Source organism: Pungitius pungitius, chromosome 6, assembly GCF_949316345.1.
Source record: "Pungitius pungitius chromosome 6, fPunPun2.1, whole genome shotgun sequence".
NCBI classification, from domain to species: domain Eukaryota; kingdom Metazoa; phylum Chordata; class Actinopteri; order Perciformes; family Gasterosteidae; genus Pungitius; species Pungitius pungitius.
Window position 1 is genome coordinate 1484423 of NC_084905.1, and position 25578 is coordinate 1510000.

At 41.4% G+C, this 25578-nt stretch overlaps 1 protein-coding gene across 4 annotated transcripts in view; it reads right to left on the reverse strand.

Annotated features, from left to right (window-relative positions):
- Positions 1-1426: 1426 nt before the first annotated feature.
- slc1a2b (solute carrier family 1 member 2b) overlaps positions 1427-25578 on the reverse strand; it is a 31040-nt gene continuing 6888 nt past the window's right edge. For 2 of the 4 annotated variants that reach the window (XM_037450672.2, XM_037450670.2), the window contains exons 2-11: positions 17341-17480; positions 15679-15831; positions 15148-15398; positions 9124-9271; positions 8325-8451; positions 7887-8120; positions 7598-7792; positions 6463-6597; positions 6066-6342; positions 1427-4262 (exon numbers count right to left, since the gene is read on the reverse strand). In XM_037450672.2, coding sequence (XP_037306569.2) covers positions 4191-4262; positions 6066-6342; positions 6463-6597; positions 7598-7792; positions 7887-8120; positions 8325-8451; positions 9124-9271; positions 15148-15398; positions 15679-15831; positions 17341-17470 — 1722 coding nt within the window. In that variant the 5' untranslated portion in view covers positions 17471-17480 and the 3' untranslated portion in view covers positions 1427-4190. Of the gene's footprint in view, positions 4263-6065; positions 6343-6462; positions 6598-7597; positions 7793-7886; positions 8121-8324; positions 8452-9123; positions 9272-15147; positions 15399-15678; positions 15832-17340; positions 17481-19765; positions 20024-25578 lie in introns of those variants that run through there. The other 2 variants (XM_037450671.2, XM_037450673.2) reach the window with 2 other exon arrangements.

Here is a 25578-nt window from a genome sequence, read left to right on the forward strand (position 1 = left end):
AATATTAAAATGTTCAGCTCCTTCAGGAGAGGGGGCCTCCGACTTTTCAACTTTTTAGCTCTTACAATTAAAGTATAATTTAAAGGAATTTTATTAATTATAATGAAGATACTATACTAAATAGAGTATAGATGCTTAATAATGACTAATAGTCAACAACAACAACAAATGTTCATAGATTACATTTGACTGTGATGTGACACATTAATGCTTTTAAGGATATTTAAAAAGATATGTATTATTAATGCATGATTGCTTGACTAACTGGTGTATTTATAACAGCAAGCAAATGACAGAGGCAAACATAAAAACTGTATATCTTTGTTACGAAACAATATATAAAAAAAGATAATCAAAAACAGAAGACCATCATTTAGTTATGAATCAACATTTATTAGTTATATTTGTATATGTACACCAAAGGTACAACACTTATTGATATGTGGGAAGAGTTTATTATGTATACCATAGACCGAGGAAAGCATTCATGTATTTTTTGTCCTTTTTGTCAATAGAGTACCCCCCCCCCCCCCCCCACACACACACACACACAGACGCTCGGCCTTTACATCAAAATTGCAACAGCTTTACAAAGAGGAAAGGTCTAGAAAAGTAAGATCAGGAAACCACTATGTTGGCAGGAGTAGGACAGGTTAGCAGCTCTGTTTCTTCAAAAAGACACATTTCAGTAGAAAAGGACACGATTGAAGATGTACTAGCTCTTTGTTTGAAACACTGTCATCAATCAAATCCCATTCCATCAGTGCTATTTAACCCCAGTTTCAGGTGTTTGTTAGTGCATATAGTTTCTGTATACAGCAAAAAAAAAGGCAAGTGGAGTAAAGGCAGTTTACCAGGTGGGATTTCTAAAAAAAATGTCAATACTGTTGACGGCACATCAACGATCAAATGTGTGTGAAGATGTGGTGTTAGACAAGTTAATGCAGAATGTAAATGTTGCAGCTTTAAAATGCACAAGCACCAGGTAAACAAAAGATGCCATTAGGCTACAGCCAGTTTGCTTCATTGAAAAGACAAAATGGTTCAGATGAGTTACCTGAGGACTGTTGCTCTCTACTGTAACAGGTATCTGACTGCATCAAATCTTTCACTCAAGTCAACCACTGGGCTGTTTCGTTCCTCACTGTATCCGACATACAGCAACCTTTACCGGAGTAATACCAACCAAAATATATCTTATGTGGCCCCCTTTTATTTAAGCCAAGAACTCCCCCCCCCCCTCCCCCCCCCCCCCCCCTCGCTCTCTTTCTGTCTCCGTCTTTCTCACTTTTTTTTCCTCCCCTAAATTTACTTCAGGACCACTGTCGTTTCCAGAAATCTTTGCTTCGCCACTGAACAGAACAGTTATATATTTATTTATGTACATTTGCTTATATCTTCATGAACAATCATTCAAACTCTTACATTAGATTAAAAAAGATATTTATATATTTGTGTGTGACAGGTAAGTAAAACATCTAGTTAACAGCTACAAGAGAACAGAAAAACAAGAAGCAAGTTATTACACCATTTCCTCTCCATACATTTTGTCTAATCTAATTTTACTCAGGACATATATGATATATTTCTTTCTATAGGATTACATTAAAAATGTCACAGCAATGAAACTCTATTCCTAGATACCATTTCAACGCCCCCCCCCCTCCCAAAAAAAATCAAAAGGATAAAACACAAACAAACAAAAAACATCTGTTACCTACAATATATACACAAAGTGCAAGGAGGCACTTCAAAATATCATGCTTTTAAGATAGTGGTGCAAAAAATAATCTTCATTTCTTTTTTTTTTATTCATGCTTCTGAGTTTGAACATAATAATCATCCAACACTAGATCCCCCTCGATGATGATGCTATGATCTCTGTCGTCTCCAAACTGGAGAGATCTTTTTTTTTCCTTTTCTGAAGATCACAAGTTTGAAAGATCAGGCTCATACGGCCTGATGGGGAATTAGTGCTTTTCTCAGCAGCAATTAGAAATGTAGTCACCTTCCAGGTTGAAGAGTGTTTGTGTGTGTATTTGTGTGTGCATTTAAAAAACAACGGTGGATGTGTGTGTGTGTGTTTGTGTGTGTGCATCCTTGTTTTTCATGTGTAGCGTAACTCTGTGCCGCGTTACAGCAGAACACCAAGCGGCACTCTTTGTTGTATCAAAGCACACGTGTTAGCCGAGCTTAAAAAAAGAAGAAGAGTTGTTGAAAGACATCGTTTGAAAGTGTGTTTCACAAACTAAAGGACATAGTGCTGTGCTTACAGTTTTGTTAGTGTCACTCCTGTTGGCCTTTGTTGTTTGTTTGCGTGAAACATCTTCAAGGCGAGGTTGTCTTTTACCTCAAAAGGAAAGAAACAAGACAGGAACGAAGGACATAATATTGCTAAAGAAATCAAATGCACGGCCACGTTACAGACGTCTCTCCAAAAAAAAGGTAGTTGTATTTCTGCGTGTTCTGTGAGAGGAGTATATTCTGGATACCTGATAGTTGGCAACATTCTGGTACGACGTAAATGAAGCATGCTTATGAAGCCATACGGACACACAGCTGCAGCATCTAGGGTTTGTAGAAACAGTCTTGAGCTCTGGTGGCTGAAATGATATTGTTGTCTGACCATACAAGGAGCTGGCAAGCCTCCCGGAAAGTGTTGTATTAGCGTCTGTTTTGCGCGAGCCATGAATCCATCTGTCGGCCAAACCTTGCAATACTTCTTATTTTGCTTTCTTTTTTTTCTCCCCCCGTATAAATATCCTGGTGTACTCTGTCAGTAACGGTGTCCGTGCTCTCAGCAGCGTTTTCAACGCTGGTTGAGAGGATCATTCAATCGCTGGAGTGTTGTCTGAAAAATGTATGTGTGCTTCCTGGATGTCGTCTTTCACGAAGACACTCGCTAAGTTTGGACTGGGAATACAATCAGTGTTGACATGAAACGATAATGTGCATGACTTTAATCATGCCTCCAGCTGAAAATGATCCTCATTGGCTTTATTTGTGCTCTTTCATTGCATTTGTGCTCTCTGCTGTCTCTTTCTGTGCAACAAGTTATTCACTTATGTCAATAATTTATCACTGTAGTGTTCTGTTTTAACAACAATCCCTTTGGCGCCTAATTTTTCTTTTAAATTTCATTGGCATCCCATTTTTTTCATGTGGAAGAGAAAGTATGAGGTTTCATTTTTCTTAGCTTTGAGGCTTGAACCGGAACTGTGGGAACATCAACTGCTTTGTGAGTTATTGATGGACTTCAATGTTAGAACACTGAATAATTTGTTATGGGTGACGTCATGGAGGCAGTTCAAAGGCCTCTGTGAGTTGTTGTTTTTTTTGCCTGTACTTAAGTTGATCATGTTCTTAACTCCAGCTCTCCGTGTTTCACACACACAGACACACACAATATTTACATCTCACTCAACAGATTACATGACGACAAATAAGTCTCTTTTCTTTACATCAGAAAAATTAAAACAAAAGGGGGTACAACAAAATGGCGACACAGTATGATTTGTGCTTTGATATCTGTGCTTGTAGGTTATGAGGCTCAGTGTGGTTAGGCTGCTCTTTACTGTTCAGCCTGCCTCCTACCATTTCATCTATTTTTTTAGGTATCATAGGTAATATTGGGCAGATGCAGTTGAAAGACTGACAGTTGGAGAATCAAAAGGGAGGTTGGTTTTCATGTCAGAGACTGAGTTGATAAGGAAAATCAGTGGCCTTATGCTTTTTTTAATGGTACTGAGAGGGTGAAAATTCAAGCCGGTTCAGTCCAAAGATCACGTTGGTTGTCATAACTAATGCTGTAACTTCTTCTCTCATCTTAAAAGCATCTCTCATAAATGTAAGGCTAGAATATATTCCTAGACTTAGTTTATCTAACTTTTTTTTTTCTTCCCAAACCTAGTTGTTGTATGTTGTGCAAGTATCTGCTACACGGACATAACTGTGCTCTAACAGGTCTAGTATACCTCTGTTATCATTTCACATGAATTAAGTGAATTAGTATTATAAATCAGTCAGATAAGACAGTTACAAATACTTTTAAAGGGACTAATAAAAAAAAAAAAACTACATAAAAAACAGTTAGTAGTTCTGTTCGTGTGACTTTTTTATATTCACTCTTTTTTTTTTCACCAGATAGGAAAGCTTGTAGAGCCCAGGAGCAGGGGATCTCTGTGCTGCCATTATTCATGTTTCCATGGTCCCTCCTCAACAAGCGTGCACTCCGCAGCAGAGCCGTTAGTGGCTGAGGTTACCTGTAAGCAGTCAGCAGGAAAATCTAAACAGTTGATCCAAGGCACAGAGAAACACACATTTCATTTGCAGTTACACTTTAGATCTGCATTTCTGATTGAGTGCTGCCACCCAAGATTCAGAAAAGCAATCTGATTGGTCACTCGGGCTGACTAAGCTGATAAAGCATGATGGACTATTATGTACTGCTTGCTATACCATCCCAAAAAAGATAATTTAAAAAATCAACGCATGCGTGTCCAATTTTTTGGTGTCAATTCTTACGCTGATCAGTTGAGATAACACACAACACTGTCGAAATTGTATAACTTTAAAGTCATGACAGCATTTAGGACATCATGTTCTGTCATTTTGGGTGCTGTAGCCACGGTACTTTGGCATTAAAACACTGCTTTTTGGGTATCATAGCTTTTTTGCAATTCACAAAAACTATGGAAGAAAAGTGGAAATCCTGTACTACCTCTGATAATCAGCCTGTAGTAATCAAGAGTGGAGCATTTTTATGAAACTGGTAACAGAACTCAACAGGCGATGCAAAAATAAACACAATGAATAAATGCAAAACAGACAGATCACTATGAAAACAAGGTACATAAACTACACAATGGATGCATTGTTATGTGTTAGCGATTTTGCAAGCACCCTAGAGTAGTTTGCATGTTAATAAAGAGGGTTAGAAATTTGATTCATACTTGATACAGTCAGAACAAACACAAAACAGAAAGATGGCTAAATAAAAAAGCAAGCCTTTGTGTCATATACGTATGTAAAGGACTTCAGATGGGAGGACATGGCGTTTTTATATGGACAGATCACCTCTATGAGAGGTTGGCAGCGTTGCTAGGCAACGCCTATTATCCTTTAATAAATAAATACTGCTCATCTGTAGACCTTTTCCGCCAGGTTGTGTGTGTCTAGATGTGCATGTATGCAGGTGTGTGTGTGCGTGTGTGTTTGTCTGTGTGTGTACGTGTCAGGGAACAAGCACTCTGAACTCCAATATATTATTCTAAGAGCCTGGAACTAATTCAAAGACGAGATTGAAAGTGCATTACGTTAAACATTACGGGACGTGCTTCACAGCTTCCGACGATGGACGGAAATAGCTGGTGTCAAAAAAAAATTGGGAATGACTCATTGACAGTGTGATTAAAGTGAATGTACATGTATGTGTGTATGTATAGGAAATATATGAACTACTAACTAGCTGTCACGCTTTCTTTATAGCAGAGGGTTAACCTTTTAGAGATCATTTTAATAATGCAGAATCAACCGAATTAAGCTGGACAAAAGGATGATTAGAACTAAAATGATCACAGAAAAGGGAAAGCTACTGTAGACTTTGGTCTGAAGAGGGATGAGGGCTGCTGAATAATTTCTCATGGTCCCGATGAGGATTATCTTGATCGGCCTTTTGAGTTAGAGCCAATATCCGACGGGTTACAGCTATCTGTTTCGGCTAATCACGAAGCAGAAGCTATTTTACTCATTTTTTTTAACGCATTACTCATTTTTGAGCACTAAACTTCATAATCATTTCATGGTTTGATGTTGTAAAAGTTTTGGTTTGAGCGCTTAATACTTTTCATCTGACACAAAAGCTGCTATTGAAGAAAAAAGGAAATGCGTCCACAAGCACCTGTTGCTCTCGCATTACACTCCTGTCTTAAAAGAGCAGTGGGTGTATGAAGATTATTATTTTCAAAATGCAAATGAGAAAACAGAGTCACGAAAACGTGCAGGGTGCGCATGCAACAACAGAGGGGTTAAATACAAGTCTCTACGTCCGTAAGCATTATTTGTACCTTGCATTCATCTACTACGACAGAATTGTTAGCAGTGGCGCTAGCATCGGCGCTAGCACTTGTGGTGGCGGTAGTGGTTAAAACGCACTGGTTGGAATTGTTTTCGTGGTGGTTCTTTATGTCGTCGTAGTAAGACTGGGTCTTCGACATCATTTCGATGTCGTCGGATTTGGCTGCGTGCGCGTCCAGCTCGTCGAGCTCGGCCTTGGACAAGTGGTACACGATGCCTGCACCGTACGAGTCACCCACCACATTCACGGAGGTCCTGAATCGATCACTGAGGACAGAGAAAACTCACGTTGATCGCATTCTGGCTGAGCTCCCCAGATGACGTAGAAGAAAAGGAAAGAATCAATATGTAACCACAAAATATGTCTTTGTCTTTTGTCAAACTCACAGCAGCCAGTCAACAGCAACCAGCAGACTGATGTCTTGGGTCGGCAGCCCTACTGCCGTCAGGATCAAGAGCATCGTCACCAGGCCGGCACTTGGAATACTGGCAGCTCCGACACTGGCTAAGGTGGCTGTCAGACTGGAAGAAATCACAGCAAAGCAGCAGTCAGCCAGGTTTTCCAAACCCACACAATCTCCTAACCACCATCGCTGTACAAACCCCAACAAACGCAGCAACTACAATTGGTAGACGAGAGAAGCAGCTGAAGTGCACCCGAGGGGGGTCCTTCATCCCGCATGACGAGAGCTTTCAATGTGAGGGATAGGGTGTTTAATTCAAGGGTTTTTGAGATTTTATGGCATGTAAATGTCAAGCTGAAGGTCGACTATCCTCCACTAATTCTATTACCAGAGGAGATTTTGGAAAAGGTATAGATGGGTATTAGTCTTCCTGTATATTGCCTTGTCCTGTCTTCCCCTGTGATTGTCTGCCGTGCCTGATCGTTTCCACCTGTGTCCAATCACCTGCACCTCCCTTGTGTATTTAAGCCCTGTGAGTCGCTTGTCTTGTGTGGCGTCATTACATGTCGACGTTCTGTGTCGTGTCAAGTCTGTTTGTGGTTTCAAAGTCCAGGTCCCTGTTTTTTTGTCTGTTTTGTTTTCGCCTCCTTCCGGTCCTTTTTTGGTTGCCGTGATTTTGATTTAGAGTTTTTTTTTACTATTAAAGTCCTTTTATTTTTACAATACTCCGCATCTGAGTCCTCCCTCCTTGCCCTCGCACCCCGCGTTCTGACAGTTCCTAAGAGCTAAACGTGTTCTTTGAACTGTATCTACATGGCTCCATTTTAACCCTCTTTAAATAATGGGAATTAGAATTCTTATTGTTATGACTGATCATTTTTAAGCAATAAGGTACAAGAGGCTGTACTTTATTGTCCAATAATGTAACAGTTCGGGGGTGTTGTTAGGCCTGACGCGTCAATGTGAACAGGTACTGTAGATTATCGCTGAATAATGCACCCTCCGCGACTCACTCTTAACCAATCACAACGCTGGATTTCTTTTACCCGTATTATAATAGACAATTTAAGAAGCCTTAAATCACTTAAGGATTCGTTAATTAAACAGTATCTCCTGACCTGACAGTGACAATTTGACCAGGGTCAAGGTAGATGCCGTTCATTTGGGCAATGAAGATAGCAGCGACCGCCTCATACAGAGCAGTTCCGTCCATGTTGATGGTGGCACCGACTGGGAGGACGAAACGAGTGACTCTCTTGTCAATACCTAAATTCTCCTCCAGACAACGGAAGGTGACGGGCAGAGTACCAGCACTGCGAGGAAAAAGCAGATGATGGTAGTTCATGATGTGTGTCAACTGCAGAAATAACAACAAAAAAACAACTATCCATTCATTGTGATACTGACCTGGAGGCAGTCCCCAGGGCAGTGATCCAGGCCTGGAAGATTCCCAGGAAGAAAGTGAAAGGATTTTTCCTGACAATAACAAAGTAGATGCTGGGAAGGAAGATCGCTCCGTGGATGATGAGGCCAATTATCACAGTCACCATGTACATGCCCAGCTGCCTGCCCACCACCTCCAGGTCCTTGATGGAGATGATCTTACCACAAATAAGACAGGCAATACCGAAGGGAGAGTACCTGACCACAACAGGAAAGTTAGTTATTACTTTAAATACAAAAAAAAAAGGTTTTGACGTAGCCATAATATTTTTCATATAATATATTACTAATACTTTTTGGAAAATGTAATGACTTGAGAAAAAACTTGGCAATAGCAGTTATTTTTGGCTCAAAATAACTGAGTTTCAAAATGAGTCAATGAGATTCTTGAGTGATACTAACCACATGATACAGATGACAAGTTTCATCACAATCTCATTGAGGATGTTGAAGAATTCAAGCATGAGTCTGGCCTTCTCGCCCATCTTGCCCATGCAGATGCCAAATGCAATAAAGAAACCAATCATACCTGGGACAGAAAATCATAAATGTATCAAACTTTAAATACCAGTACGGACGGATGAGATGATTACCACATGAGGGAATAATTATTATTATTAGGAGAGTTTTCCAGGAATGGACAAACAAATTAATTGGTCCAGATATCTGCCAATGCAAAATTCTGTGAATGTAATATTGTGAAGATTGCATTGATTTTCAGTCCAGCTAGCAGCATGGCCCTGAGGGTCACAAATCACTCGGTTGGTCATTTCACCAATCATCTCATCAATGAGTATTAGCAGAGAGATAATTACTGTGCCCTGACAAGGAATCCCAATGACTTTGGTGATCCCCTTTGATTTTACCCATTATGTTCACAGAAGATTGTATATTTTGTATTGTCATGACATTTGAAAAAAATGTCAGTGTGTTCTACAAATATTTTAATGACCAAATATCTGCAAAAAAAACTAGTGGCAGACTTATGGGCATTGGTGTCAATTTGCAAATGTTAGCACGGCAACATGTTAAACTATGATGGTGAATGTGCAAAACATTATACGTGCCGAACATCAGCATGTTAGCATTGCCTTTGACATGCTAGAATGCTGATAATGGTCTTAAACTCAAAACACAGCTGCCCTATTACAGCCTCACAGAAGCGTCACTCTTGTACACATACTGCAAGTGTCTTACATACCCAGAACGTTCATGCCGCTTTTAAACTGAAGGGATTTTTTGACGATGAACTGAGGCTCCTTGGTAATGTTGGCAACCAAGCCGTCTACAGCCGTTGCATTGATGTTCTCCGTAATGACCACCTCCACCTTCTTCGTGACGGTCTGGATCTGAGTGCAAGAAGGACAGAGATACTTGTACTAAGTTTGATGAACAATACTGGAATCAAACATGATGTGTCTCACAACACGAGGCCACGCAACTGTTAATAATGCTGTTCTGCTTGTCCTTACAATCCAGGGTTTTTGATTCCTCTGTTAATAATCTATCAGCTATATAGAGACCACCCATGGAGACTCCAGACAGTCTTACAGACAAATGATATTCCTAATTAGTTGGAATGCTTCAAGCATTCCAAGTATTGTTCTTCTAATCTTTATTAGTTGGAATGCTTCAAGCATTCCAAGTATTGTTCTTCTAATCTTTATTCCGACTTATTCATCTTCTTCATATTATTCTATTTCTTCCGCCGCACCTTTCAACTCCTTCACACTTTCAGCTATTAAGACCATTCAAATATTAAAATGTTCAGCTCCTTCAGGAGAGGTGTGCTATGACTTTTCAGCTTTTTAGCTTTTATAATTGAATTAATAAAAATTAAAATCACCAAACTTTTTAACATGGTTTCCAATGGATTAAATTTTCAAATCCTCTCAAAACTTGTTCAACTTTCAACTTTTTCAGCTTTTCCAATCTTTCAGCTAGAGTCACCATTTAAACTTTAAAATGTTGACACAAGTCTTAACAATTTCATAAAAAAAACAGCTTGTTGATATCTATTATAGTTTTTTCATAATCACTAATTATGTTTCATTAGTTTTGGGGTTTCTTTCGAATTTAGAGTGGAGTTTTCCGGATTGTCCCGCGATTTAGAGTGAGCGCCGTGTCAGGATTCAGTAAAAAAAAAAGAGGCACTTTTATCTTTACGGCCACAATATTCACTTTTCAGCCTTCATTTAAAAAGAAAACATTAGCCGTGCTTGTGCTGGTTGGACTCGTATAAGTTTGGAATGTCAGAGTTATTTACTTTTTGCGTGAGGAGCCTGATTGTGAGACAAAGTCTGCCCCGAGCCCCATACGCTTCCATACAAATCTGCCGACATTTAAAAAAAAAAAACACAGCCGGTACACTTTTTGTAAACGGCTGTTTGAGCAGTTTTAAAACACATAGAGACATAAAAACTACACTCATGCGTTTGGTAGGGTCTTGGGTCTCTCAAAATGTCATAATTTTTTGGCTACCCCATATAGTTTTGCTCCAAGAAGCATTTGTTTGAGGTGTGGATTTTGTCTAAATCTCTTCACTCTCTTCGCCGTGAGCTAATTAGCGACCAGCTGTTGATCGATGCCCATAAAGACGTAGCTCAGGAACGTGCAGGTTTAACCGTGGTTAGATAACGGTACGTGTGGACGTGCGTGTCGTGAGTTGGGACGGAGACCCGGGATGAGCAGACCGTAAGTAATGTGGAGGCTGGACCGTAAGATATTTGAGACATGTGAGAGCCATAAGTACTAGATTGCTAGCTAGCTAAACTGCTAACGAGGCTACTCCCCGCTGGAGACTTAAACCGTGGTTGTGACGTTGTTCCTTCGGTGTTGTCATTAAGCTGCAGGCACGTGAGTTTATTTTTTTACGCGAGTGATACTATTAATAACCTTTTCGCGGACCGCAAGAAGGTCCGTAGGTTAATAAGCACGTCAAAAGTTACGGGGAGTGGCGTGACGTTGTTCCTTCGGTGATTGAGCTGCAGACACGTGAGTTTGTTTTCTTACGCGAATGACAGGAGATCGTTTGGTCTTTATTTTACGCAACAAAGAGTCAACCTAATATACTATTAATAACCTTCATCGGACCGCAAGAAGGTCCGTCAGTTAATAAGCAAGTCAAAAGTTACGGTGGACCAGCCGGGGTTAGGGGGGGAGGAGGGGGTCCGCTGGTGGGCGAAACTGCGCACTGAGGAGTGAACAATTTGTAATCGAGATGGGGGCTGTAGTATTTGTGTGTGTCCACTAACATTTAATTGTCCAAGTGAAACACTTAGTACTTATTTTAGTCATTGGCGCTGTATGCGTCCATCTTTATTTCACAAAACCGCGCATCTCTATGACATCATCAAGACATGACTGTTAACCTATCCGGAAGTATCCAGGGGCGTTTTTGATGGGACCGCCACAAAGATTTTTATATTTTATTTTGACTTGTTGCCAGGATCTTCTCCTGTCTTGTTTATTCTGTGAAAATGGGCAGGTGCCACTGTGTATGGTAGGTTGTGACATCAATGTATTAATGGGTGAGAGATGTCATCTAGTATTAAAGCGCTTTGAGTAGTCAGACTAGCAAAGCGGTGTACACGTCCATTTACCAAGTTCATTTAGTTTGAATGAAAAAGATTCAGCAATGTTTAGAAGTAATTTAAGCTTTTATTAGTTCTGTATTTTGTCAAATTCATAGAAGCTTCCCCCATTTCTGTTTTTTCCAATTCTTTCAAGTTCATTTCAGCTTTTCAAATGTACTTCAGCTTTTTCTATTCTTTCAGCAATGTTTTGAATAATTTCAGCTTGTTGCAGTTTAAGCAACTTTTTAAAATTAATTTCAGCTTTTATGTCTGTGATTTCAAATTCATAGAAGCTTCTCCCATTTCAGTTTTTTGCAATTGTTTCAAGTTCATTTCAGCTTTTCTCATTTCTGTATTTTCAGCCATTTTTAAATGTATTTCAGCTTTTTCTATTCTTTCAGCAATGTTTAGAAGTAATTTAAGCTTATATTAGTTCTGTATTTTGTCAAATTCATAGAAGCTTCCCCCATTTCTGTTTTTTCTAATTCTTTCAAGTTCATTTCAGCTTTTCTCCTTTCTGTATTTTCAGCAATTTTTAAATGTATTTCACCTTTTTCTATTCTTTCAGCAATGTTTTGAATAATTTCAGCTTGTTGCATTTTAAGCAACTATTTGAAATTAATTTCAGCTTTTATTATTTCTGTGATTTCAAATTCATAGAAGCTTCTCCCATTTCAGTTTTTTTGCAATTGTTTCAAGTTCATTTCAGCTTTTCTCATTTCTGTATTTTCAGCCATTTTTAAGTGTATTTCAGCTTTTTCTATTCTTTCAGCAATGTTTAGAATAATTTCAGCTGGTTTCATTTCTGTACTTTAAGCAACTTTTTGAAATGATTTTCAGCTTTCTGCATTCCAACGCATTTTCAGCAGGAAATGCATTTTCTAGTTCCGACTTATTCATCTTCTTCATATTCTATTTCTTCCGCCGCACCTTTCAACTCCTTCACACTTTCAGCTATTAAGACCATTCAAATATTAAAATGTTCAGCTCCTTCAGGAGAGGTGTGCTATGACTTTTCAGCTTTTTAGCTCTTATAATTGAATTAATAAAAATTAAAATCATCAAACTTTTTAACATGGTTTCCTAATGGATTACATTTTCAAATCCTCTCAAAACTTGTTCAACTTTCAACTTTTTCAGCTTTTCCAATCTTTCAGCTAGAGTCACCATTTAAACTTTAAAATGTTGACACAAGTCTTAACAATTTCATAAAAAAAACAGCTTGTTGATATCTATTATAGTTTTTTCATAATCACTAATTATGTTTCATTAGTTTTGGGGTTTCTTTCGAATTTAGAGTGGAGTTTTCCGGATTGTCCCGCGATTTAGAGTGAGCGCCGTGTCAGGATTCAGTAAAAAAAAAAGAGGCACTTTTCTCTTTACGGCCACAATATTCACTTTTCAGCCTTCATTTAAAAAGAAAACATTAGCCGTGCTTGTGCTGGTTGGACTCGTATAAGTTTGGAATGTCAGAGTTATTTACTTTTTGCGTGAGGAGCCTGGTTGTGAGACAAAGTCTGCCCCGAGCCCCATACGCTTCCATACAAATCTGCCGACATTTAAAAAAAAAAAACACAGCCGGTACACTTTTTGTAAACGGCTGTTTGAGCAGTTTTAAAACACATAGAGACATAAAAACTACACTCAAACGTTCGGTAGAGTCTTGTGTCTCTCAAAATGTCATTATTTTTTGGCTACTCCAAATAGTTTTGCTCCAGGAAGCATTTGTTTGAGGTGTGGATTTTGTCTAAATCTCTTCACTCTCTTCACTGCGAGCTAATTAGCGATCAGCTGTTGATCGATGGCCATAAAGACGCAGCTCAGGGACGTGCAGGTTTAACCGTGGTTAGATAACGGTACGTGTGGACGTGCGTGTCGTGAGTTGGGACGGAGACCCGGGATGAGCAGACCGTAAGTAATGTGGAGGCTGGACCGTAAGATATTTGAGACATGTGAGAGCCATAAGTACTAGATTGCTAGCTAGCTAAACTGCTAACGAGGCTACTCCCCGCTGGAGACTTAAACCGTGGTTGTGACGTTGTTCCTTCGGTGTTGTCATTAAGCTGCAGGCACGTGAGTTTATTTTTTTACGCGAGTGATACTATTAATAACCTTTTCGCGGACCGCAAGAAGGTCCGTAGGTTAATAAGCACGTCAAAAGTTACGGGGAGTGGCGTGACGTTGTTCCTTCGGTGATTGAGCTGCAGACACGTGAGTTTGTTTTCTTACGCGAATGACAGGAGATCGTTTGGTCTTTATTTTACGCAACAAAGCGTCAACCTAATATACTATTAATAACCTTCATCGGACCGCAAGAAGGTCCGTCAGTTAATAAGCAAGTCAAAAGTTACGGTGGGCCAGCCGGGGTTAGGGGGGGAGGAGGGGGTCCGCTGGTGGGCGAAACTGCGCACTGAGGAGTGAACAATTGTAATCGAGATGGGGGCTGTAGTATTTGTGTGTGTCCACTAACATTTAATTGTCCAAGTGAAACACTTAGTACTTATTTTAGTCATTGGCGCTGTATGCGTCCATCTTTATTTCACAAAACCGCGCATCTCTATGACATCATCAAGACATGACTGTTAACTTATCCGGAAGTATCCAGGGGCGTTTTTGATGGGACCGCCACAAAGCTCTTGGTAATTTCTACACTATTTGCAAAAAGATTTTTATATTTTATTTTGACTTGTTGCCAGGATCTTCTCCTGTCTTGTTTATTCTGTGCAAATGGGCAGGTGCCACTGTGTATGGTAGGTTGTGACATCAATGTATTAATGGGTGAGAGATGTCATCTAGTATTAAAGCGCTTTGAGTAGTCAGAAGACTAGCAAAGCGTTGTACACGTCCATTTACCAAGTTCATTTAGTTTGAATGAAAAAGATTCAGCAATGTTTATAAGTAATTTAAGCTTTTTTCGTTCTGTATTTTGCCATTTCTGTTTTTTCCAATTCTTTCAAGTTCATTTCAGCTTTTCAAATGTACTTCAGCTTTTGCTATTCTTTCAGCAATGTTTTGAATAATTTCAGCTTGTTGCAGTTTAAGCAACTTTTTAAAATTAATTTCAGCTTTTATGTCTGTGATTTCAAATTCATAGAAGCTTCTCCCATTTCAGTTTTTTTGCAATTGTTTCAAGTTCATTTCAGCTTTTCTCATTTCTGTATTTTCAGCCATTTTTAAATGTATTTCACCTTTTTCTATTCTTTCAGCAATGTTTTGAATAATTTCAGCTTTTTGCATTTTAAGCAACTTTTTGAAATTAATTTCAGCTTTTATTATTTCTGTGATTTCAAATTCATAGAAGCTTCTCCCATTTCAGTTTTTTTGCAATTGTTTCAAGTTCATTTCAGCTTTTCTCATTTCTGTATTTTCAGCCATTTTTAAGTGTATTTCAGCTTTTTCTATTCTTTCAGCAATGTTTAGAATAATTTCAGCTGGTTTCATTTCTGTACTTTAAGCAACTTTTAGAAATTATTTTCAGCTTGCATTCCAACGCATTTTCAGCAGGAAATGCATTTTCTAGTTAAGAAATGCCACTCACTTGACGATTGTATGTCACAGACTGTCTAAGCATGTAGCCCCCCCCCCCCCTACCGCCTGCTGTTAAACTTCAGCATTGTGTTCAGCATCCTGTTGTTGGCGTTGTCGATTACCTGTTGGAAACAAGCCTGCACCAAGTTCTCTGGGAACAGGTTCCTGATCAGATCGAAGAAAGCATCCAAACTGGACACTTCGTCGTTTTTCTCTCCCTCGCCCAGATTCTCCTTCAGTTTGGGGTTGCCAGGGTGGATAACTAAAACCAGGATGACTCCCAGTACAGCAGCAATAATGGTTGTGGTCATGTAGTAGATCATAGCTCTGGTTCCCAGGCGACCGCTGGATTTGGCATCCAAACCAGCCAGACCTGCATCCAAAAGAGGCAAGGTAGTGTTTAACTGGTAGTTATTTATTCAATGGAAATGCTGAATTAATAGAGAAGGCTTTGAAGCCTGGATCAAAGAGCATTAGGGGCATAGTAGTATTTGATCATGTGCATGATGGACGGCAGTCAATTATGATTTCAGAATCAAGTTTGTGTTTCTTTGTATTATAGCAGTGGAAGTTAGGATCACAATGAATTCTATAATACCAAATGCTATTGTATCAGTATTTATATTTCCCATAATAGATCAGTCATACTGCACCTGTGATTAAACTGGAGATGATCAGTGGCAGAATCAACATCTTCAGCATCCTCATCAGGATGTCTCCGGGAAAAGAAATCACCATGACAATATCCGGGTCGATCGGGGAGGCGACACGAAGCAACATCCCTGATACTGCTCCCAAGATCACACCTGAAGTGCAAGGAGGAGTTTGAGTAAGTGGAACTGCAAGAGTGCGTCATGGGAAAATAGACCAGATCTGGAAACAAAGTCTCTTTTTATTATTTTTTTATAACCATTTTTTTTTGTACTATAAATGCAATTGTTAGGAGCAGTACAAGAGTCTGCTACATGCTTGAAGCAGACAGAGGGCTGAGAAGATAAAAAAAAAAAAACAATCACCTGCTAAGAGAGAGTAAAGCTCATGGAGGATTAAGATCGGATCTCTTTGAAGCCGTAGGGTGGCGGCAGCATGTAAAATGAAGCATCTATAATCTCAGCGAACCCAAAGCGTTTTCAAGCATTTTCTTTTCACTCGACAGGGCAAGTGAAAGAGCATTCAATAGAAATGAGGACGAGGAAAGGAGTGAGTTGAGAAAACTCCTCATTGGGATCAACCCTCAGTGGGTTCTTGGCTGCCTAACCTGTAATCTGGCCTCCGTTGACATGAAAGCACGGTCATTTTAAAGATCAGCCCCTCCCTTACAAAGCCACTTCTGCCCGTTGCCCTATGCTTCTTCCAACAAACTGTTATTTGTTTCCTCCCGCACAGCTTTTCTGGCCCCCTGAGGTAAAAATGACCTCTGTGTGCTCTCAGCTCCCTGTAGCTCAGCGGTTGGCATGTGTGTTTCTCCATCTGAGGCCGCACATCACCACCACCGCCCGACCCCCACCCTACCCCGGGGCTGCACTTCCTCTGCTGCCACACCACTGCCAAAGATCACACAGGCCTGGGACATTGTTTAATTAGTCACGCTGGAATCAAAAGCCTTGCTTTATTTATTAGTAGTAATAGTCTGTGCTTCCATTTATCCTCCAGTCCGGCAGCATCGTTTGGATGGCACTTGATTTCCTGCCTTCTCTTTGGACCATTTACAAATCCCATTCAGGCTCTTATCTGAGAAGTGACAGATAATCAATGATCATGCTGGCTCCCTTGCTTTGCAACAGTGCCGCAAGCGGGGTGAGAGGTTCACAATACACGTGCTCGCATAAAGACACATCTACGCGAGCAGGATACAGACAGACAAGGACTGGTAAATGAAAAATATACTACAAATATGTATTGTGCAGTTGTAACTGGTTAATAGCCCATGTGTATTAATGATATACTGCATATCATTGTAAAGGGACCACATGGCTGACACAGCAATCTTTAAATAGTGTTTGCAGGTCAAACCCAAATCTGATTCAATTTTTGGAAACAGAGATTGCATCACTGCTCTTTTCAATAAAACCCACTGTGGCCCTGGAAGCAAAATGCTATTATTGCTATATGCCCATGCACCAACCAGTGCTGCAGGGTAGCTTTTGATAGCAACAGGTGGCACGGAGCTCGGCTAGGTCAGGACTCCCAGTCATCTTACGATCTGGTACAGTGAGCAAACACAGATGGCATCTTCACCTCATCTTACCAGCAAAGCTGTGTAGCGGAGCGCTGAGTTAACAGAGCACTGATGCGCCAGTAACGTGGTGACTTACCGAGGACGGTGAGTGTGAGCAGGAGGTTCTTGAAGAGCTTGGAGCACATTCTGGCACATTTGGACTGAGGCCTGGCCTCGATGGGCTCCAGGTGACTCTCGTGCATCCTCACTTCAACTTGTTTAGGCATACTGTTGGCACTGTGGTAGAGAGAGAAAGAACAAATGAAGCACATTATGGGCTTTATAAAAAAATACATCAAATAGTTCACTCCATTTCCACTTCATTTGTGGTCGCTGGGAAGAAAACAAAGCATTAAGAGTAACAAAATTAATTAATTTTGATTTGGGTGTGCACGATGTCTCTAAAAATATATCTCTGATATGGTTAAAAACACTTCATGGTAAAAATGTTTTGTCGCCAAGCTGTCAATCCCACACGGCCCATGATAGCATCCAACAGATGGAAGCTGACTACAAGCTGCTGTATGCAAAATTGCATTCCTTTGGGGGCAATACTTCAGACACATAGCATCTGAAGTCAGTTCATACAAACCGGTTTTGCATTTTTACAAAATTATTTTCCAACACACAAGAGCGTATTTCATCCTGAGTATTAAGCACAGTTAAATGATGTGTGCTTTACAAGTCTTTTTAATAAAATAAAGGGGTTCTGTGTAGAAAAGCAGAGAGGAACACCTCCTGTGAGTGTGAGACGGTGAGTTAAACAGATGCCTGCTTGACGGTACAAAAGTTTGATGAATTCCAGAAGAGCAGCAAACATATTGCCTATTAAAACGTATTAACTCACTTATCCGTTCACTGTGTCATTTACGACTATGTGAAAGTAATTTCAGAAGCACGCAACATTTGAAATACAATAGGAAAAGGAAAAGGGGTCTCATAATTAGTTTGAATGACAAGTGATTTCTGGTTACAGGTAGAACAGTGCAGCTTCCTGCGGCCCCCGGCGAGGATTGAATGGGTTCATTGTTTTATAAAAAGCCATCTGTGTGTGTCACATGCCGGTTCGGTGGGTGTTCAGTAGCTTAATAAGAGCTTTACATTCATCATCCCCTGAACAAGTCGCAGGAATAATATATCAAATTGGGTTGCTGTTTTTTTGTCTCTGAGATAATAGAAATGTGTCTGCATTCCTAATAATCTCCAATAAGTATGCACATGTCTTGTCTCCGATCAATTCCAAAGAAAAGTGCAGAAGAAACAATGCGTCTTTGGCCTTTGACCTCAGAAGAGAAGTCTCCCTTCTCCTCAAAAACACCCCATTGTCCAAAAGTCAGAACACTTAAACTGAAATTTGATCAAAGGCCGGTCAGTGGGCTCCACTCAATAATCTCTTTATTGAATTATTGTTGGTGTGCAAGTAGTCACTATTAATTCCACACGGAGACGCACACGCTCCCTGGGCTTTGTGTATTGCAGCTTTGTAAACTTGGCTATAGGAAGACCTCCTGGTCAGCTTCCAGGCAGACAGATGGACCAGTCCTGTCTCCTCTTATTCATTTATAACTGAAGTGTGAATCACAGAAACTACATGCAAACCGCAGGCAAGCAATAGACATACTTTAGAATACAGCTGAATAAAACCCCAGGGGAAAAAAAAAAAAAAACTGAAAATGGCATTACCATGTAATCCCATTCCCTAAGAGTGATGAGTGCTGTTAATTGAATTTTCCCCGTTTCGCTCCCTTTCATTATTTTTAGCACAAAGATGGATAGAAAGCAGACGTTGTACATCACAGAGGACGGATATTATTCATCATGATCCTCTCATTAGCGCCTCTCTCCCCAAGTTCAGAACAGATGAGAGAGTGGGCAGGTGTGAACCACTATACATAATTATTAAAATGTACACTAAATAATACAACCATTTCACATCAGTAGGTGTTTTAAGTGTTAAGTAAAGATTTTTTTTTTACTTGGAGGGGAAATTCTTCTTGTGTACAAGTTTATAATGGAGTCACTCTGCCATGAAGAATAAATCATATATCTTAAGCTGAGGAATATTCAGCGTCCATTGAGTTGCACTGTGATGCTGCTTTTAGAAAGAGTGAATATAGAAAGAAATAACATGAAAGACTAATTCACACACACACACACACACAGTTTCTTCTGCGCAGTCTCTAAAGGGATCACTTTATAAACCGGTTAATCTTGTCCGAAGGCTAAATAAGATTAATTGCATTCAAGAGCGCGAAGCCATGAAGAATTAAAGATGGCCTCAACTCATCAACACCTGCTTTCGACCCAGAATTACACAAAATCTGAAAATAATTTGGTTCTTAGATTCAAAAGAAACGTTCTTGTATATTCTAATTCTGTTAATATACAATATATTCTGACTTCCTTCCTAAAAGTATATAGCATGTCCTGTTTGCCACTAACTTATACCAAAAATTAAATTGCTAAGACATAATAAATAAGCGTAGATTATGCCTTAAACTGCAAATGAGAGGCGTACTTACTTAATTTCTGTTGGAGTTGAGGTAAGTGCTGTATACATTGACCAGGATCAAACCTCCACCATTTGGAATCTAAGAGTAGGAATAAGCTCAAGTAATCTTTTGTAGGATCACGACCGCTCCATCCAAAAGAGTTTCCAGATGTCAGCAGGTAACGTCCCAGCTGAAGCACTGCTGGCGCCTAGCAGCTCTCAGCTGTCCACGAGCTCCTCCACAGCATCCGGAGAGTAGCCAGTCAGCACAGCCGAGAAGACACACTCAGTCACAGCCACAGCAACCTGAAGTGCCCCATCCTGAAGTCCTCAAAACCCCCGTCAGCCCCCACCCCTTGATTTCAGCACCATCCCCGGCCAGCTACGCACCGAGGCACACACACACACACACACACACACACACACACACATCCAACAAACCTAAAAAATAAATGATTAAAAATAAGAGGTAGAGGGAGGAGCCAGTAGCTTAAGAGTCAAATCCCTCCGGGGACCCTCCATTCCCGGGACCCTGTAATCCCCCCAGAGAGTGAGCTTCCAGCTCCATAGGATTGTGAGGGAAAGGCCTGACGGCTAGAGATGATCACTATGATGCGTGCTAATGGCACTAGGGGACAGTGCAGTAGTGCTTTGTGAGGGGCCCTTTGGATGCCAGGGGAATAAACTACAGAGGAATGACCAGCGATGAAAGGGTTAATGTCATAATGCTGCTGTTTGGGAGCTTTGGGCTCATCCTGATGGATGGACAGTGGAAGAGAGAGTTAATGTTTGCTGCTCTTGCTCCAACACATTGTGTCACATCCTTTTGATTTATGTGAATGTCACACTCTTCCAAACCAACGTTGAATCAAATATATGGTCAACGCATACACTCATTTAATTACACCCCCATAAAACATTCATCTTAGCCACACCCACTCCAACATATTAACGTGTCCCCACTCAACAAGACTGCAAAGTGCTGAACTTCGAAGTACAAAATGACCGACGTGATTCATGTAAGGATGGTGTCACGCTGATTTCCTCCCAGTCTCCCACCAGCATGGGGCTTCTCATCCTATTGAGCGGTATCACATCATTCTAATTAGGGAAATGTGTTGGAAAGCTATTTCCTCTTCAAAGAAATGACCAACTGAACCACAAAAAGCCAGTGGAATCCCATCCCCTGTCGGCAGAAGGTTGTGTCATGAGAAATCCCTCATCCCAAATCCCTTGACATGTCTTACTCATTGAAAGGGCACTCAGCGAAGAGAGAGCATTTTCGGGATGGAAGGGATGAGAGTAGTACAGAGAAGAGACGGGAGTTTCAAGGGCTGGTAAGAGGGACACAGGGTGGGGGGGTGGGGGGGGGGGGGTTTGGGGGTCACACCAGCACCTCTCAGCCAAAAGAGAGGGGCCTGAGAGGGGAAGGCTGAGGCAACCGTCCCCGCTCTTGGCTTGCACCATGTGAAGCTCTCTGCTTCCTCTCTCCTTCTGAGGGCCTTTGTTTCACACGCAAACAGTGGCAGTGGCCCCAACTTGCCCGGCCAAGCGCTGAATCCAAACTGGCAGGGGTGAGAAAAGAAGGGAGGGGCACCAACGGGGGAGGTGGGGTTCATGGGTATAGCGAGGGGGGAGGGCAGTGGACATGTCCAGAATGCCAGTTCTTTCAGGCCACTGATGTCATGCCTGTGCCCACCGTGGGAGAGCGGCGGAGGGGCCGAGGCGCCCCTTTCTCTTTGCCCCCCCTCCACAGTCTCTTTTTCCAGGATGAATGAATCTTTCAGAAGCTTCAGTCCATTGTGCCCCATAATCGACAACGATTATCCCGATTTTATGCTGCCTTCCCAGTGTGAGGAGGTTCCATGAGTGCTGGCATTGAGCGCCACTGGGATGCAGCAAGGACCACGAGGGGTTGTCCTAGCAACAGGCCGCCGTTTCGAGAGAAGGGGATGTACGGGAAACGGGAACTCGCACACAAACACACACACACACACACACTGTATAAAGATGCGTTTCAGGTTGAAAGATTGCAGATGAATAGAGACTTTGTGTATTTACCACACCAAAGAACATTTAATTTCATAGACAGAAGTATTATTACACTCTGCATTTGAATACATTTAGAAGACTTCTCTGGTGTTCATTGCGCATACCCAATCGACTTTTGTCTTTGCCATACAATTCCATGTGCTTACATAATGATTTGCAGTTGAGTTTGAGTGGTTGTGTTTTTCACTCATCTAATTCAGATGGCTGGCATCAATGCATTACAACAGAAGGAAATACAAAGCGAGTTTCCTTACTTTGTGCCCGATGCCCACCGTCGCGACAGGAGCGTAAATATACTGTGAGGTAAAGACAACTGGAGCTGGGCCAGGCTTTGTATACATGTGCCCCCCCCATCCGGGCCTCCAAGCCACTTGCCATGCAGTGGGAAGAAATGGGCTCACACATACTGGCTGCCTAGGAGCTGTGAAAAAGACCCCCCCCCCCCGCCCCCCAAAGGAAGCTCTCAGCAAACACTTCAAGTTGTGCTGCGCATGGGAAGTAGGAGATAAATTCCAGATTCGGAAGAAAGGGAAGCTTTGTCACTCTGCGCCTCTCAATTATGTATCCCTAGAAGCATCCCTTGGGAAGCATTCATTGGGTGATGGATAGTGATGGAGAGATGTGCGGACTCTAATCTGGTTTATCCCACCGGCAGTCCAGCCCACCGTTGTTCAGCAGCATAACCGAAAAAAGAAAAGTGACAAAATCTCTTGTGAATTGAGAGATGGAAAATGGAAGAAAAAAAATAAAACGCTTCTCATTGGGAAGCTGCCTCTAAGCTTGTGTGGATTTAATCCAAAATATCGCTAAGGCTTTCTCAGTATATATTTCTCAAACAACTTCTCAAGTAAAAGGTACTCATCCACATGTGTCATTCCAGCACTGAAGCTACCAAAACGTATCCTAAGTATCAGTGTTGTCAAAGAATTAGCATGTAAAACCGCTTTCATCGTATCTTTGGAATTCTTACTATGAGGGAGCATCAGCAACTCCTGTTTGAACTGTATGTGCCTGTCCTTCAGTACCCTCTATGGTTTCCCTTTGTTTGGCACAACTCTTTTCAATAATGAGGCGGTCATTAGAGAGCGCCACTGTAATTATGTGCTTACGGACTATTATGATGGGGAGTGGGTATCATAGGGGAGAATTGGCCGATTCCCATTCAGCTGGATGAAATCCACCAGGAGCTTTAGTGTGATCCAATCCACCCACAACCCCACAAAATGGACAGAATCACATTGGCCACTCAATCGTAGATCCTGAAATGTCAGGATGTGTGTGACCCACAAACTCTCTGGCATTCATATTAAATGTCCCAGCTCGTGTGAATCTCAGTCTTTCCATTGTGTTTAAAGAGTCATGTAGCACCTAAATCATCTCAGCACATGCGAAAGGTCAGCGGAAAAAAGAAGATCATCAATAGTCATGGTAGATGTTTCCGCTGTACCTGCCCCTTTCTCTCCGCCGAAGGGCTGCACACCTCTTGCAGATACGCTCATTTATTCTCTTCAATAGCTGCTCATGCGTTCATACAGCTCATGCTATATAGCAGCACACAGCTTTGGACGGCTTCGGTCCGATCCCCACAGGAGCTCATTAAATCTGCCAGTAAGGCAGGACTACCCCACCCCCTACCACAACCACGGCTATGGCTACACCCGCTACATTGCTGAGAGGGGAATGAGAGAGAGGGGGGGGGGGGGGGGGGTATAGTAGACAGAGGGATGGGTGTGAGGGGGGAAATGGTAGGAATGCCTGATACAGATAGATGTGTAACAATGTGTGGGGGAAGGGCAGAGAAAAAAAAAGGGGGGGAGGGTGTAAAAGGAAAGGTGTGGCGGATAAAGGTAAGGATGGAGACTGGAGAACGGATCAATGCTAGAGGAGAATGGGACGGAACATGTCTCTGCACAGTAACGGCTCGTGTGTCATCAGGTAAGCTGTGGGTACATAAAGAGCTGACATCTGGGTTGGGCAGCTGGCCCCCGTGAAATGGGATCAGTGCATGAATCACGTTTCACACATCACTAGACTCACCTGCCACACTGTCAAATTTAGAGGTACACAAACGATGCGCGCACTTCGGCCTCACCGCCCTTCTCTCTCGCTCCTCTCGGGTCGGTACAATGCATGTAAACGCAAGCTCGTGCAAACACACACACACACACACACTGTCTTTGGTCATGAATCTTAGTTGGTCCAGTCCTGTGGTATTCGAGGTGGAGGGGCTTACAGTCTCTCTCAGGATTTGCCAATGAGAGGGCTAAGGAGGAAGGATGTGCTCTCACTAATTAAACACTGCATTCTGTAGGGACTGAGCCCAGCCTGCAGCGGTAGCCGCGCCTCGCTCTCCTCACACCACCCCACAGTGATGGCATAAAGGGCATTCTTACACACACACACACACACACACTGCTCATTACATCAACCAGCTTCGCCGCATGACGATTTTCTAGCACATGGCACGTTAAATCTGATGTATCTGCAGCTGATGAAGTATCATGTTCAAAGTGTTATGCATGGGTATGCTATACTGTGTATTCAGTTCACCTTAGACAAAAATACACATTGTAGATCTTCAAGCCATAAACTGTATTGAATGCTGATATCAGCCATCCCTAGACATATGTGACAACTAATTTCATACAGTATTGCTTGGTTTGAACTATGCTTGTGCTTTTGGGATGTGTGCCATATGGTATCTACTGGCTGGATCGAGGCACACTGAGGACCTCAAACAGAACTCATAGACTGTGTGTTGGAGACATGCTAGTTCTATTTTATGGTTATTTCTATAAGCTCCCAGTATGCAGTGTGTTTTTTTACTAATTGCAATTGTGTGTGTATCTGCAGTGAGCAACACACATCACATTAGAGGATGGCCAGAATACAATGGGGAAGCATATCAGAAAAGCAACAATGTGTGACAGGGCTGACAGTCTCTTTCATTCCACAGTTTGCGTTTTCTTGCTCATTACACTCCCTCTTTCACTGTCTTTACATTCCCCTTTCTCTGTTTTTTTTCTTGTCTTTGTCTTTCAGCCATGCAAACATCATTTCACTGCTATGGCAACACACTGGCATTTGCTATGCCTGTCTGACAGACATCATATTTCCTTCTTTCTAGGCACAGAAGCGCATGGGATGCAAGCAGAACCAGCGCAGTGTGAAAACCCAGTGTGGGTCAACTGTTGTATTGTAGGAAACAACACTTTATTTAAAACCTGAAATTATGCATGATGTGAAATCAATTGGATTTGTGAAGATAAAGACTGGAACAGATTCAAGACATTTGTTTGGTTTGTCTTGAAACAAAAAACTTCACTCTTCTAAAAAAAAGCCAAACTTCAGGCTGAATACGTTTAGGTATGATATCAGGCTTCTGACACTGCAAGCTTGCTCTCCTTTCAGTACCACCTCCCTGACACTGTTCTTTCAGAACCACAACCTATCAGGGTTTTGTTTTCTCGTATGCCTTAAGATAAAAGCTAACCGTTGCCTGTTACTAGCTGTTGTTACATGTAGAAAGTTGCCTGGGGACCTCCGGGCCCATATCCCATATTCATGCATACCATTACAAACTGTGTAAATATTTCTTCAATCAAGCAGCACAGGAATGTTATTGAGAGTGAAAGCACCCGCTTAGGCTTTTTCCACCAACTAATTATTAAAGCCTGTCTATAGTCACAGTGAATCATTATCAGGAAAAGCATTTTTAACACAGCTCCACTGTTTGATCCCAGTCCCAGCCAAATCCCCAGAGCACATTCATCTCAGCCTACTCAGGAGATG